Raw genomic sequence first — 12,979 nt, forward strand, 5'->3', positions numbered from 1 at the left:
AAAGATTCCTCCAAAATGAAGAGTGTGAAAAGCCACAGGAAGGGTTCAGGGTCATTGTGTGGGTGTTAAGGTTGAGTCAGTTATGCAAAGATAATAATTACTGGCATACTCATTTCACTTAGTCTCTTCGGTTTATTTGGTTCATTAAAAAAAAACCAACTTGTTAAGGATAGTTTTTTGTTAAGAATTTCAAACAAAATATGAGCCAGCTTGTATGAACTTTAGTGTGGTACAAGTGCTGTGTAATGACTTCTGTCATTCTGTGGTAGCTTTGAAAGCTAGAACAGGTCTTAAAATAACTATAATGCATTATGCATGTCGTATTCAGGATACCAGAATAAACTTGGGCTGCCTTACTTGTTTGTTCGGCGTGACTTTATTTTTAGTTGTATCATGGTAACCTTACACCACATTATATTCTCTTGAACTTTACAGCTAAGAGACAACTTCTAGAATTATTTTTTTAATTGTCAAAGTAATTTAATCCAAACATGCTTTAATCTGAACTTTTGCATAGAAACTAATCGGGTGAAAAACGTTCTTGTATTTACTATTAGGCTTTTATTTTCTAGACATTAGTCTCTCAAATGCAAATCTCTGACTTAATTTTTTGAGGTTCGTGGAATTTTGTTAGCAGCAGTCTCCCAGTGAGAGGCTGGTGTCAAACCATAGCAATCTATAAGCACTTTAATGTCATCTGTCCAGAGAAAGTTACTTAGCGCATAGACACTGGAACTGGAAGAATTTGATAGGAAATAAATTCCACAAGCTACACATCAAGGCAGTGACAGTGGAGGAGGCTGAAGGGCAGGACTGCTAACTCTCTCTGGATTGCCTATGTAACTGCTGGGAGAGCTGTGTACCTACACCTAGTTGGTGAAGCACTGTACAGGGATCTGCTACAAGTCCTGAAATTTCAGGTGTTCAGAAAGAGCCCACTTTAATATTTCTTGATACTACAGTGCCTTGAAGCCCTAGTAATTTTGATCGTACCTCAGAATTAGCTTTGTTCTCACATCGAAGTCTTGCTTATCCGAGTGTCACTTCTTGCTATAAATGTAAAAATCTTTGAATTACTGAATTAGCAAAACTACTTCCTGTGTTAGTTGTGTCCTGAGGTTTATGGTGATTTCCTGGGATGTATTAAATCACTACCACAATACACAGGTAATGAGTATATAAATCATAGAATCATAGAATAGTTAGGGTTGGAAAGAACCTTAAGATCATCTAGTTCCAACCCCTCTGCCATGGGTAGGGACACCACACACTAAACCATGTCACCCAAGTCTCTGTCCAACCTGGCCTTGAACATTGCCAGGAGAGTAGATATAGAGTAGTATCCTTCCTATCTTTAAACAGCTAACTTTGTGATGGGTATTTTTTAATGGTGTTTGGTCCTTTGTAGGTTAAAGCATAGCTTGTGTTTCACTTCTTGAAGGAGCAAAAAAACCTTTCTTCTCAGTGTCCCTCATGTTAAGATTTCAAGGTTAGAGATGGAATATGGGATGTAGGCTTGAGGACGTTAAGGACATCTCTGAAGACCTTCCGTACTTGTTCTGTGCAGATTTATGTGTAACACATTAGTAAGGTTGCCTGCCCTAACACCCCAGTAACCGGTGGAAAAGCAGGTCTGCATACATTAATTATAGGAACAGGCAAGTCTTGGCAGGGCAGTGGTTGTAATCTTTACTCTTACGGCGCTTTCAGGTTTTTTTTTTTGCCAGATCTCAGCATTACACTAAGAGACTCTAGCCAAATTGAAGTGTCAGTGGAAGTTACAGGACAAAATAACAAAATGTGGTGGGACAGTAATACCAAGAGCAGATATCTTTCTTCCGAAAGTCTGCAGTTGTGGGGTTTCTTTTGGTTGTTTCATTTTTTGTTTGGTTTGGTTTTGTGTTTTGTGGGGGTTTTTGTTTTTTTGTTTTTGTTTGCTGTTTACTTTCCTGATCTGTTAAATACAGTAACTTTAAATGAATGCTTCAAATTATTCTGCACTGAAGGAATTGAAGGAGATAAATGTGCTGCCAGTTTTAAAGAGATTTCTGAGGGAGAACCAAGTGGCTGTGGAGCCTATGCCTGAAGCTAAATAAACCAATGGAGACTGCTCTGGAGGGGGAGCCTACACTTGGGGGCAAATATGCTGCAGAGAACAAAAGTCCATGTGACACCAATGAGAGAAACCATGTTTCAGAAATGAGCTGTTAGTTTTTTGAAGGCTGCCCTATCTGGTGGTGATGCTTTTTAATTTTAGCCCTGCTCCGAGTTGCAATGGTTACAGTATCCCACAGTCTCTTGGGTTTTGTTAGTAACGTAGTACATGTTCTAATGTGAAAGTTGGGTTTGTTATTTTATTGTCACTGATTTATTGTCTTGTGCAGTAAATTAATTTTCTTAATGCTTTTTCAGTGTCTAAGCAATACCCCTCCTCTGACTGACTATTTTCTGGAAGACAAGTATGAAGCTGAAATAAATCAGAACAATCCACTGGGGATGAGAGGAGAAATTGCAGAAGCCTACGCAGAGCTCATTAAACAGATGTGGTCTGGAAGACAGTCACATGTGGCACCACGTATGTTTAAAGTAAGTACTCCATGTTCTTGTAGCATAGCTTTTTGACAGAAGAAACAGTGGAAGCTAATATGCCTTCCACGTATGCTAGTGTTAGGAAAGCAGCAATGACAGAATTTGTTGTTTCGTGTTCTATGCAAATGCTTTCAGGGTACAGGGAGGGACTTGCTAGAAGTCATACCCCAGAACTGGTTACTGCTCCTTAATGTGAAATGCCTTACTTGGTAAATGACCTTCCAGCCTTGGAGCTGTTTACAGATGCATCAAAATGATCTTTGCCACAAAACTAGGCAAGGTCATGTGAATTGCTGTGAACTTTAATCAGTGGGAAAAGGAATGTTATAATTTTAAAGAGTAAAATTAGTGGAGAACAAAACGCATTCCCGTGTCTATAATGTTATTTATTGATGCAGTGTTCCCAGCGCTTCAGTGTAAAAAGCTGCTTTCAGCTGAAATACTGCAATACAGCAGTTGCATATGAACCTCTAGAAAAACTGTAGCTATGTCTTTTGTTTTAAGTGTAATGCAAAGATGCTCCAGTGCAGAACGGTGAATAAAGCGTCGAAGGAACACAAAGAGTTTGCTTCTGTAGTGCAGCCTCAGTTTGCTGTGAAAGATTAAGATCTCAAATGCATGAAATAAGCAGTGATCTGATATTAATGTAAATGTGTGTCCTGTTACTGTTTAGGTTTTGTGTGGTAGTTTTGCAGTTGAGGGTATATACTTTTGAGACCTGGAGCAGAAGTCTGATGGGCTATAGAAATCTGCTGTCTGTGTAGTCATAGGTAGATCTGGATCAACAAGATGTTTAATTTCTGTGACTTGGAGTTGTTGGCAAATCACCACTATGCAAGTTGATCTGTAAACTTCCATTCAGAGGAAATATATGAATATATAGTGGACAGCAGTAAAAGTGCCTTAATGTGGGCTGTTCTTGTTTAAGGTTGGAATAGGAATTACTCTTTATTTCCTAGTAGTACAGTATCAGTTGTGATTTTTCTGTTGCTTATTCAGTGACAGTGTTAATTATCTGCAATATGTAAGCAGCCCTTCAGTCTGGGCTTCCTTGCAGTTATTACCTTGAGCGTTCAAAATGTGCTAAGCATAATTTTGCAAGCCTGTTGGACTCTTTATGGGAAGACTAGTGATGGTCATAGGACTGACCACTCCTGTTAATTGTTGGTTTTCCTCTGGGATCCCTTCCTACTCCTGTTTCAGGAGCAGGAACACTAGATGGCGGTGTTGCGAGATAAGAGGTGTGTAAGGGCATGCTGTTTCTGGCTTTTGCTAGCTCAGGCTGTTCTTAGCTTCATATCATAATCTTTAGAGTACCTAGAGATTACTGTGGTGAGATTTTCAATATTAAGTTTTAAGCCAGGTTTTTAGCTCATAATTATCTTCTGCAAACACTTTGAGTCTTCCAGTCCACCTGCTTCAGGGTGCTGTCTTACAGCAAGTCTGCATTGTGAGAACTGTAAGCTTCTGAAAGAGAAATTAAAGTACAACGTATATATTGGCAGATGGGTTTTGTGTGCTGGTTGTTTTGGAGGTTCCTGAATTAATATTGGTAACTTTGATTTCTAGCATCACAGCACTGAATGCATTCTTCCCTCTCAACACTAGGAGGGGAAATAAAAACAGTTGAGAAAATTGTACTGACACCCTTACTGCATTAGAATCCAGTTCACTGTGATCTGCTGCTAGCATAAGGTAGCATGGAGTCGATCCCTGCAAAAGGCAGGACATGAGTGTTTTTATTCTTATTTTTTCATACATAGGTAATGCTCAACCCCTCTGACGCTTGTCTCTATGTTTCAGACACAGGTTGGCAGATTTGCCCCTCAGTTTTCAGGATACCAGCAGCAAGATTCCCAGGAGCTCTTGGCTTTTCTTCTTGATGGCTTGCATGAGGATTTGAACAGAGTGAAGAAGAAGCCCTACTTGGAGCTGAAGGATGCCAATGGCAGACCTGATTCGGTATGGTGCCCTTTACTTAAGGGTAGGGCAGGTAGTGCTTCCCAGGGAGTTTAGTTGTGTTTTGTGGCACTTCCTGGCCTTCCAGCTCATCGGCCACACAAACATTGTCCTTGCAAAGCAGTCTACCTGGGAGGGGAGAACCCTGCCATGCCTTATGGCCTGGCTCACTCTTCATGACACCTCATGGCACATTGCCGTTGTTCAGCCTTACAGCAGAATGTGTGTTCTTGTACTGTTGTGCAGGAAGATGTGCTTATGGTGCAATATTGACATCAGTATCAATGTTCTGAGTTTTCTTTGATCCCTGTGCTTGTGAGATCCCTGAGTGTTTGTGAGAAATAGCTTTTAATGTTTTGTGTTTTTTTTTCTTTTTATAGGCAGTGGCAAAAGAGGCCTGGGAGAATCATAGGCTGAGGAATGATTCTATCATTGTGGATATTTTTCATGGTCTTTTCAAATCTACTCTTGTTTGTCCCAAATGCTCTAAAGTTTCTGTCACCTTTGATCCCTTCTGTTATTTAACCCTTCCATTGCCCTTGAGGAGAGATCGTCTCATGGAAGTCACCTTGGTATATGCAGACCCACAGCGTAGGCCTGTCCAGGTGAGGCAGTTGAAGACAAAAATTTAAGTAATCTGAGTCTTTCTCTTAGGTTTTAAAGTTGACACTTTGCAAGTGACGTAGAGGATATTGTTGTCCACCTTTGGGTGAAGTAGGATGGGTTTTTCTTATTCAGAAACTGGGAATTGAACATGTGAAATCAAGTGGCTTTATAAAATCTCAGTTCGTGAGACTAGGTTTATTTTGCCTGGTATAAGCATGATATTGTCTTTGTTTCTAGTACCGGGTTGTGGTGCCGATGATGGGGGCCATCTCAGATCTGTGTGAATCGCTTTCCAGACTCTCTGGTGTTCCTGCAGAAAATGTAAGGGTAAATGCAGACAGTAATCTCTCTTTTTTGTTCTTGAAGCGTTTTGGTGGCTTAGCTTTTAGATGAGTGGTAAGCTGAACTTAATGGAATAGTGATGAAACCCTAGCAAGTTTGAATGCTTTTCTTTGATCGTGAAATAAGAAAGATGCACGAAATAATCTGTGCTTGCTCTGATACATGCATTGCAGTACAGAGGTGTAAGAGAATGGGCAGAAAGCTTTTGGCATTGCATCTCCTCCATACCTCTGTGGACCCAGTCTATTTGCTTTGTTTTTCTGATCTGTCTTAACAAATACAGCTGATTAGCTGCTGGGTGCTGTTATAGAAAATAGTGCTGATGTGTGCTGAAAATTCTGATAAAGAATAGGAATAAAATGCTATTTGAATTTAAAGTTAGTTTGCATAAACTTACATAAGCTTTTATTATAATTTCTTTGCAAATATCACTTGCTGTTCTAGATGGTGGTGACAGACGTGTATAATCATCGGTTCCACAAAATCTTCCAAATGGATGAAGGTTTAAATCATATCATGCCAAAAGACGACATCTTTGTGTGAGTAAAGTGAGAAGATGCCATGGTGTGAAGAGTGCTACAAAACATTGTTTTGGTTTCAGGATATAAAACCTGATTACTCCTTTTTTTACCTTTTCCCTCTTGAACATAAGCCTTCCTGTAGACCTTTTACATGATTTAGCAGTAATGCAGCACTTCTAGCGGCAGATTGGCATGTGTGGTGTTCAGTGTTTTCCTAATGCAAAGGAAGTCGTGGCCCTGGGTAACAGTAAAGTTTGTGTTTGCTCTGTGTTCTGCAGCTTGGAACTTTCTCCAAGTTTTTTCTGAGATAGTGATCTGGATGTCTGGATTACAGTTACACTTTCACTGGTGTTATTAGGCAAGCTCAAGCTTACTGTTCTTATGCTCCAGATGGGCCAAAAGCCTTGGAGCTGTTACTAGCACAGTGTGAAGTTTAAGCTGTTGTACTCTGCCTTTCCGGAAACCATCATAGTAGTTATAGCACTCAGCTAACCGTGACTGGAGGTTCTTGGTAGACTCTTTACTGGTGCTTACACTTTTTGTGTCTTAACTATAGTTTTTGAGGAATTTCAGCAAAGCTGAGGGTTAGGTTGTGGTTGATGTTTTATATATGTGTGGTGGATGGGATGATGTCTCCAGTCACCTGTGAAATCTGGTGAGGAAGGCAAAAAGTCATGTTCCCCTGTTGGAGCTGGAAAATGAAAAACGTTGCACATGAAGTGCAAAACAGCCTTTGAGTCTCACACTTGAACCTGGGACTTGAGGAGGTCAAATCCAGCCCTTCATCACAAGTCCAGTCTTCCTCATGTGAGAATAATCCAGTGCAAGGATGTTGCTTCCATAAAATTGTGCCAGTGTAAAGTCCTGCACTGATACTCTCTGGAGCAGTGTGTACCTTTCACTGAGTGGGGTGCGGTGACATACTGCTTGGTGCTATTCTGTCATGCTGTCGTCACCTCGTTCCTGAGATGCAGTATCTGAGTTTTTCAGCAAGTTCTTGTGATGTTTTCTTCGCTGCAGCTAAAGGTGTGGCATGTTAGGATTCCATGGAAGGTCCTTTGGCTTCTGTGAAATCTGTTTTGTGAGGGTATTGTAAAGGGTTAGATTGTGAGTAAGTCTACCTCCAAAGGTAGAAAATGTGAAAGAATCAAGAAGTGGGATATTACAATGGTAATTACAAAACTCCACTTTCCTACAGGCATAACGTTGCATACCCCTCCACAGAAAACATCTGTGTCTGAATCAGGTCTGCTCTGGGTTAGGAGGTGGGGAGCACTGGCTGAACAGCAGTTCCACATGTATTTTCCTTTGCAATCATCATTTCCTTTTATGTGCAGGCAGAACTGTAAATGAGGTGATGCTGTGAGTCACAGTGAACTGACCTGGGTTAAAAATAACCCTCCAAGCAAGAGAGGCAGTAGCATGAGGAAATTTTGGTAATTGTGTTTTTGCATGTACACCCTCTAAGATGTTTTCAGCACTGTGGGGCAAGAGCAAGCAACCAGCACCAGGGCAAGAATTAGGAGAAATCTGCTCATAGGAACTCCCTTTAATAGTTGATGCTGCCAGGAAAAAGATATGTAAAGTAATATTCTAACCTACAGTTTAAAAAACAGCATTCTTTTATTGAAAGGGAGTCTTGTCTCAAACACAACAGAGAAATGCTTGTTCATAAAGAGTAGAACTTGCTATTTAAAGGCAAATGCATATTACTTTTACTGCTGACAATCTGCTTACTTTATCTGGTTATAACAAGTCTGCTCATAGGTGTTCTAAGATTTAATTCAGTCATGCAAGAAATGGTAATAGTAGTGTGAAGGTTCTTAAATTACACTCTGTTTCCATCTATTAATGTCTTGTATCTGCTGAAGTGAGTTTGACAGGGGGGATTGACAGTATATCAGTTCTGTGTTAAGATCAGTACAAGGTGGGATTGGTCAGGGTACAAGGTGGGATTGGTCAGGGTGGGTCTTCATTTTGGTTATTTCTGAGCTGCAGGTATGATTCTTTAGGGTTTTTTACACTTTTGGTGTTATTTAGAGAGTCTGAGGTGAGCAGGTTGTAGGACTAGTGGAACTAAGAAACTTTGACAGTTGTCACTGAAAGGACGTGGTTGAGTTTGAGACTAGGTTCACTGGGCTCTTGCAAACTGATGACATTAGGGGTATGCTGAAGGTTTTTTTTTGTTACTGCATGTCATAGTATTTTTCTTAAAATTATTATTTTGATTTTAATTTTTCCTTGCAGGAAATGTTTCTGCTTTTTGTTTAGCCCATGGTCTGAGAAATCCTTGGAGGTCTCTCTGAAGTGAAGCTCTTATGCTGAAACTGGCTTCTATAAGTTTTTTTTCAGGCTTTCTAAATCTTAGTCTAAGATGGTTGAGTAACACTGCATTCATTCCTGCACCTTGGCTGGTTGATGTAACTGTAACTAGAAGATAACTTGGGTCAGGATACAGGGCAGTGTTCTAGTAACTGTTTCATTTTCTGGCATGGAATCCAGTGTTGCTTTGCACATGGCTGTCCTGGTGGAAACGGCTCAAGAGTGGTGTTGAGGCAGATTAAACAAGCTTCTCAAGTGTTCCTCAAGCTGTTACATTTCTGGCAGAAGTTATCAGCGGTCAGATCAGGGCTTGCTGCCTTCCTGAAGGTGCTGTGTGAGGCGTACAGTGTTTGTATGTTCAGATTGATGCTGATGGCAACTTCAGGAGTTTCTGATACCCCCACAATTTACCTTCTTAGATTACAGCCAAATATCTTGGTGTTTATTAAAAAAAAAAAAAAAAAAAGTTTTTCGGAATCTTCCCACTTTAAAGAACAAACTTGCTTCCACTTGAAACTAAAAATCTGTGACTGAAATAATGTATAGTTGAGAAGCATTTTATTTTCCCAAACTCAACTACAAAGACTTGAGTGCCCACTAAAAAGCATTTAGCTCTTTTGGCTTTAATACAAGGCCAATTCTTTAGAGAAGTGTCAGGAAAAGACTTGCTTCTTATGACTTGAAGGGTGGTTCTGTGTGCCTCTATAGGCCACAAAATGTTCAGTTTGGACAAGATCCTTTTGTGCTGGCTGGTGACATAGCTGTGGGGTGTATCACTAGTTACACAGAGTAATGTGTTTCTCTTCTTTTCCTGAAAGAAAACTGTCTTTATATTGATTAGTGAAGGGGAACAGCTGCTTTTTATTCAAAAGCATAACTGTAATGTTTTATAGCGACCCATATTTTCACCCAAAATTCACAATTGAAATAAATAACCAAAGACTTAATAAATCATGCTAACTTGTCAAAAGTTTATTTGCACTTCATTTGTACTGGATATTGCCACAAAATAAACTCCTAAGGAAACTTTCTAAAGCAGTAAGTTGGGCTGACAAAATAATGCGATTGATTTATAAGCAAGGAACCTTTTAGAAGCTGCTTCCCTACCATGTTTTGAAAGCATAAGTTTTCCTAAGATTTGTTTGAATCACTTTATTGCCTTGTGTACTGAGACTGGAACGTATCAGCTTCTCTACTAGGAGAACAGAGGTTACTGAAAAGACCGTGTTTTTAATAGCATTACTTATGTTACAAATCCATTAGGAAAACGGCATTGTTTCAGGATCTTGTGCTCGCAGTGCAGCAAAGCTGAGTAAGAGGTATCAAACTGGAGAGAGATCTCTGGTAATTGTGGTACTTTTTACAGGGTGTGTGCTTGGATATAAATGTTAACTAGGTGTATTTAAAGTTGATATATAATAAACAACCTGGGATATGAGTGGGGACCATTAGTTAATAGTTTGTATTTAAATGGGGAGTTTTCTAGAAGCAGAACATCTCTTGTACATAAATTAGCATGATATTCACTGTCTCATGTACTTGAACTCTTCCCTAATTCATGTTTTGATTCCATCCAGCTTTTTATACTGACCATCTGTTCTTATTTTCCAGTAATGTCTAGTGGCAAGACTTCCCTGTTGGCAAACTAATATGTAAATGTCACTACTTATTTTAAGTAATTGAAGTTAGACACAAAGTTTCATTTACTGGATAGAAAATGAAGTGCAAAGAAGTAAGCAATTAAAAATAGAGTTAAATTAGTCCAGTATATTCAGAAATAGTTTGCCTACATATACATTCCCAAAACTTACATTTTAAAATTGCAGATTTGTCAGTAGGTCCTATTGATTTTGAGGTGTTTTCCTGAGAGATTTTGCTGGCTAGTCTTGTAATTTGGGTTTGCTCTCAGGTCTTTTCATGTGTTCCTTTTTGACAGCCACACTTAGACAATTCTGGGAGAAGCTGTGATAAACTGAAGCCAGCACCCCTCCATGCCTCCTGCTAGTGTTTAAATAATGGTGTAAAAATTTCCTCACCTGAAAAGTTCTCTTCCCTTCCTCTGGGAAGCAAAACAAGGTTGTGTTAGTAATCATCTGTGATTGTTTGCTAGTCTGAAAATGCAGAGAATGAGTGTGTGGTGATGGAGGAAGCTACAAGGCCTCCAGGCTCTGGTTTTGTGAACAGCTGCCGTCAAATTGTTCCATTGTTCCTTGCTCTCTTTGTCCCCGTCTTAACGGGCCTTTGCATGGTGTCCAGTAGATCTTCCAACTGTGATCAGCTAGGTGACTGTCTTCTGTAACAGAAATCAGTTGCTTCAGTGGTTCTGAAGCTTTGGGGTCTTGAAGTAACTTAAACTGGCAGTTTTTGCTTTCTGTACGTTTATTGGCATTGCCTTAAGTTGTCTCAGGACTGAAAAATTTAGGTATAAATGGTCAATCTCTTGCAGTATTTTTCCAGCTTTGCTTTGTTGAAAGCTATAGCCAGAGCTGGGCCTCCATATGACAACAGTATCCTCATTGGTTTGATAGTTTTCTGATTTTGGAGCTTTGCCTGCTAGCCAGCTAATAACATGCATCTCAATTCAAAATTCAAGGAAGAATCTAATTCTGTAGAAGATCTGGGCCCCAGCAGGGATGTGATTGGAAAAAAAAAAAGTACTTTTGTATTGTTGTCTTGCTTTCGACACCAATGTGTTAAGTCTCAGCTTTTGATTTATGGCTTTGTATTGCTTGATTACTGAGCAGAATACTGCTTCAGTTGTAAATGTCACTGAGCAGGAACTCACGCAGCAGGTTGCAGTAGGAGTAGCATTGTTGGAATGTGCTTTACTGTTTTATTTGCTTGACAGAGGACATGGTCTGCAGGCACAGGTATTGTAGTTACAGTGTACTACAGATAAATATTTGTGAAACATGCAATATGTGGGTTGTATAGAGAATTGCACTTTTTTTTAGGTGATTTCAGTGGTTGGAAAAGCTGTATTTTTGGTCTGGTTTTCACCATAAGGATATGAGGGAAGACATGTTCAGCCTTCTGTGATTTTTGCAAGGCACCTTGGACCTCATGAGACATACATTGTGAATTGTTATGTCCCAAGTGGTAGGAGGTGCTGATTCTTGGGGAGGTGGGGTGAGAATCATACTTCGTTTGGAACATATATTGACTACAGAGTGATCTGGGGTGAAGAAGGGGAAGTCTGGCCTGCATGGCTAAGATATATTTTCCCTCTCAGCTGCTCAGTTTCTGGCTTATCGTTTCTCGTGGTATATTACCTGGCCTTTTGTGCTCTCTGATAGTAAAATTTCAAAAAGAAGAAATGTGAATGTTACTGGGCTTCTTAAGTGACTTCAACTCAGATGTATCCCAAAATGAACCTGAATCCTTTTACACAAAAGGACAAAACTATACGTTTTCTTCTCTAGGTCACCTTAAAGCGAGGAGAATTTGGGGCTAGATTCTCCAAGCCTGAACTTTTATGAGGCTTTGGATTCACCCATTTCTCATTATGACAGGCTTGGAAATTTAGTGTAGTCCTAATAACAGATACGTTAATATTTAGCATCAGGTAAGAGGCGTGATGCTTGTAGCAACAAAGGTGTTTGATATAAACCTTGAAGCAAGATCATTGGCACTACGTGTAGGGGCAGTGCAGCCAAAGAACAGTGGGACTAGCCTGGTTCTCAGCGCTGTAAATGTTCCTCTCAAGGCATGTTGTTCCCAGGAAAGGACAGGGAGATCTGTGGCAAATAGTCAGGAAGTCACTTCCATAAAGGTGGTCTGCAAATCAATTTGATGCCGTTAGCTCAGTGTTTGTGCTGAATGCTCTCATTCTCCAGGCTAATCAGAGAACAGCATTCAGCACATAACCAAAATGCTTACTGTTTCTTTCTCTTAGGTTCTGGGAAGCCCAGCCCCACTAGGACCTCCGGCTCCCGCTCCAATGTAACACCCTCCCATGCACCATGCTGGTGATGTCACATCACCCAGGGATCCTGCTGGAGCTCGGAGCCGGCCTACAAGGGGTCAGGTAAGCACTACTCAAGAATGAACTCCACAGCCCACTTCAAGGGTATCACTCCCTGTATTTCTTCTTAGTTCTGAAGGCCTAAGAAGAAAAATGTTTGGGTGGATAAACTAGATACCCATGTTCTCTTAGCCTGGCTAATGGGGCATATAGTATGTGTTGTTTGCGTTGATAAAATTTCACAAATTGATTTGCAGGTCACCTTTAATCTATAAAAGTGTGCATAGTTGAGCAAGACATATTTAGTTTGCCATATATACCATGCTTTCTGCCTTATCTTACAACATGCTGTATATACTTGAGATAAGTTCGTGGTCTTGAGAAACCATGACTGGCTGCAGAAGTGTCAGGTTGGTTAACATGACTGAGACTACAACAATTACTGAACTTCATTAAGTCAGCAAACCAGCTAGTCCAGTAGTTTTGTATGGAATGTTGTAGATGGGTGAGACCTTGTTGCAGAGTGATACAGGAAGCTTGTTCTCGCTTGCTGGAATTGGTGTTTTCTTGTTTGGAATAAGGGGTTTGTGTCCTTTCCAAAATGAGCTTGTATTTTATAAGCTTTTTAAAAATCTTGCTGGGTGAATTCCCTCATCCTTTTTTACCTTTCTTCTGT

The 12,979-nt window shown here is 40.0% G+C and overlaps 1 protein-coding gene and 1 long non-coding RNA gene across 6 annotated transcripts in view; one reads left to right on the plus strand and one right to left on the minus strand.

Moving 5' to 3' along the window:
- Positions 1–12,979, plus strand: part of USP4 (ubiquitin specific peptidase 4) — a 35,473-nt gene that overhangs the window by 13,715 nt on the left and 8,779 nt on the right. For 3 of the 5 annotated variants that reach the window (XM_061455857.1, XM_061455858.1, XM_061455860.1), the window contains 5 exons: positions 2,413–2,586; positions 4,393–4,551; positions 4,929–5,153; positions 5,392–5,475; positions 5,941–6,035. In XM_061455857.1, coding sequence (XP_061311841.1) covers positions 2,413–2,586; positions 4,393–4,551; positions 4,929–5,153; positions 5,392–5,475; positions 5,941–6,035 — 737 coding nt within the window. Of the gene's footprint in view, positions 1–2,412; positions 2,587–4,392; positions 4,552–4,928; positions 5,154–5,391; positions 5,476–5,940; positions 6,036–12,234; positions 12,367–12,979 lie in introns of all 5 variants that reach the window. The other 2 variants (XR_009743825.1, XM_061455859.1) reach the window with 2 other exon arrangements.
- LOC133270559 (uncharacterized) overlaps positions 1,216–12,979 on the minus strand; it is a 985,299-nt gene continuing 973,535 nt past the window's right edge. The window contains exon 3 of the long non-coding RNA XR_009743826.1: positions 1,216–1,243. This is a non-coding gene — a long non-coding RNA (uncharacterized LOC133270559). The remainder of the gene's footprint in view (positions 1,244–12,979) is intronic.

This window comes from Pezoporus flaviventris, unplaced genomic scaffold (genome assembly GCF_033815535.1).
Source record: "Pezoporus flaviventris isolate CSIRO_AGI_PZ_B2104156 unplaced genomic scaffold, CSIRO_AGI_Pfla_v1 ptg000021l, whole genome shotgun sequence".
In the NCBI taxonomy this organism is placed as follows: Eukaryota; Metazoa; Chordata; class Aves; order Psittaciformes; family Psittacidae; genus Pezoporus; species Pezoporus flaviventris.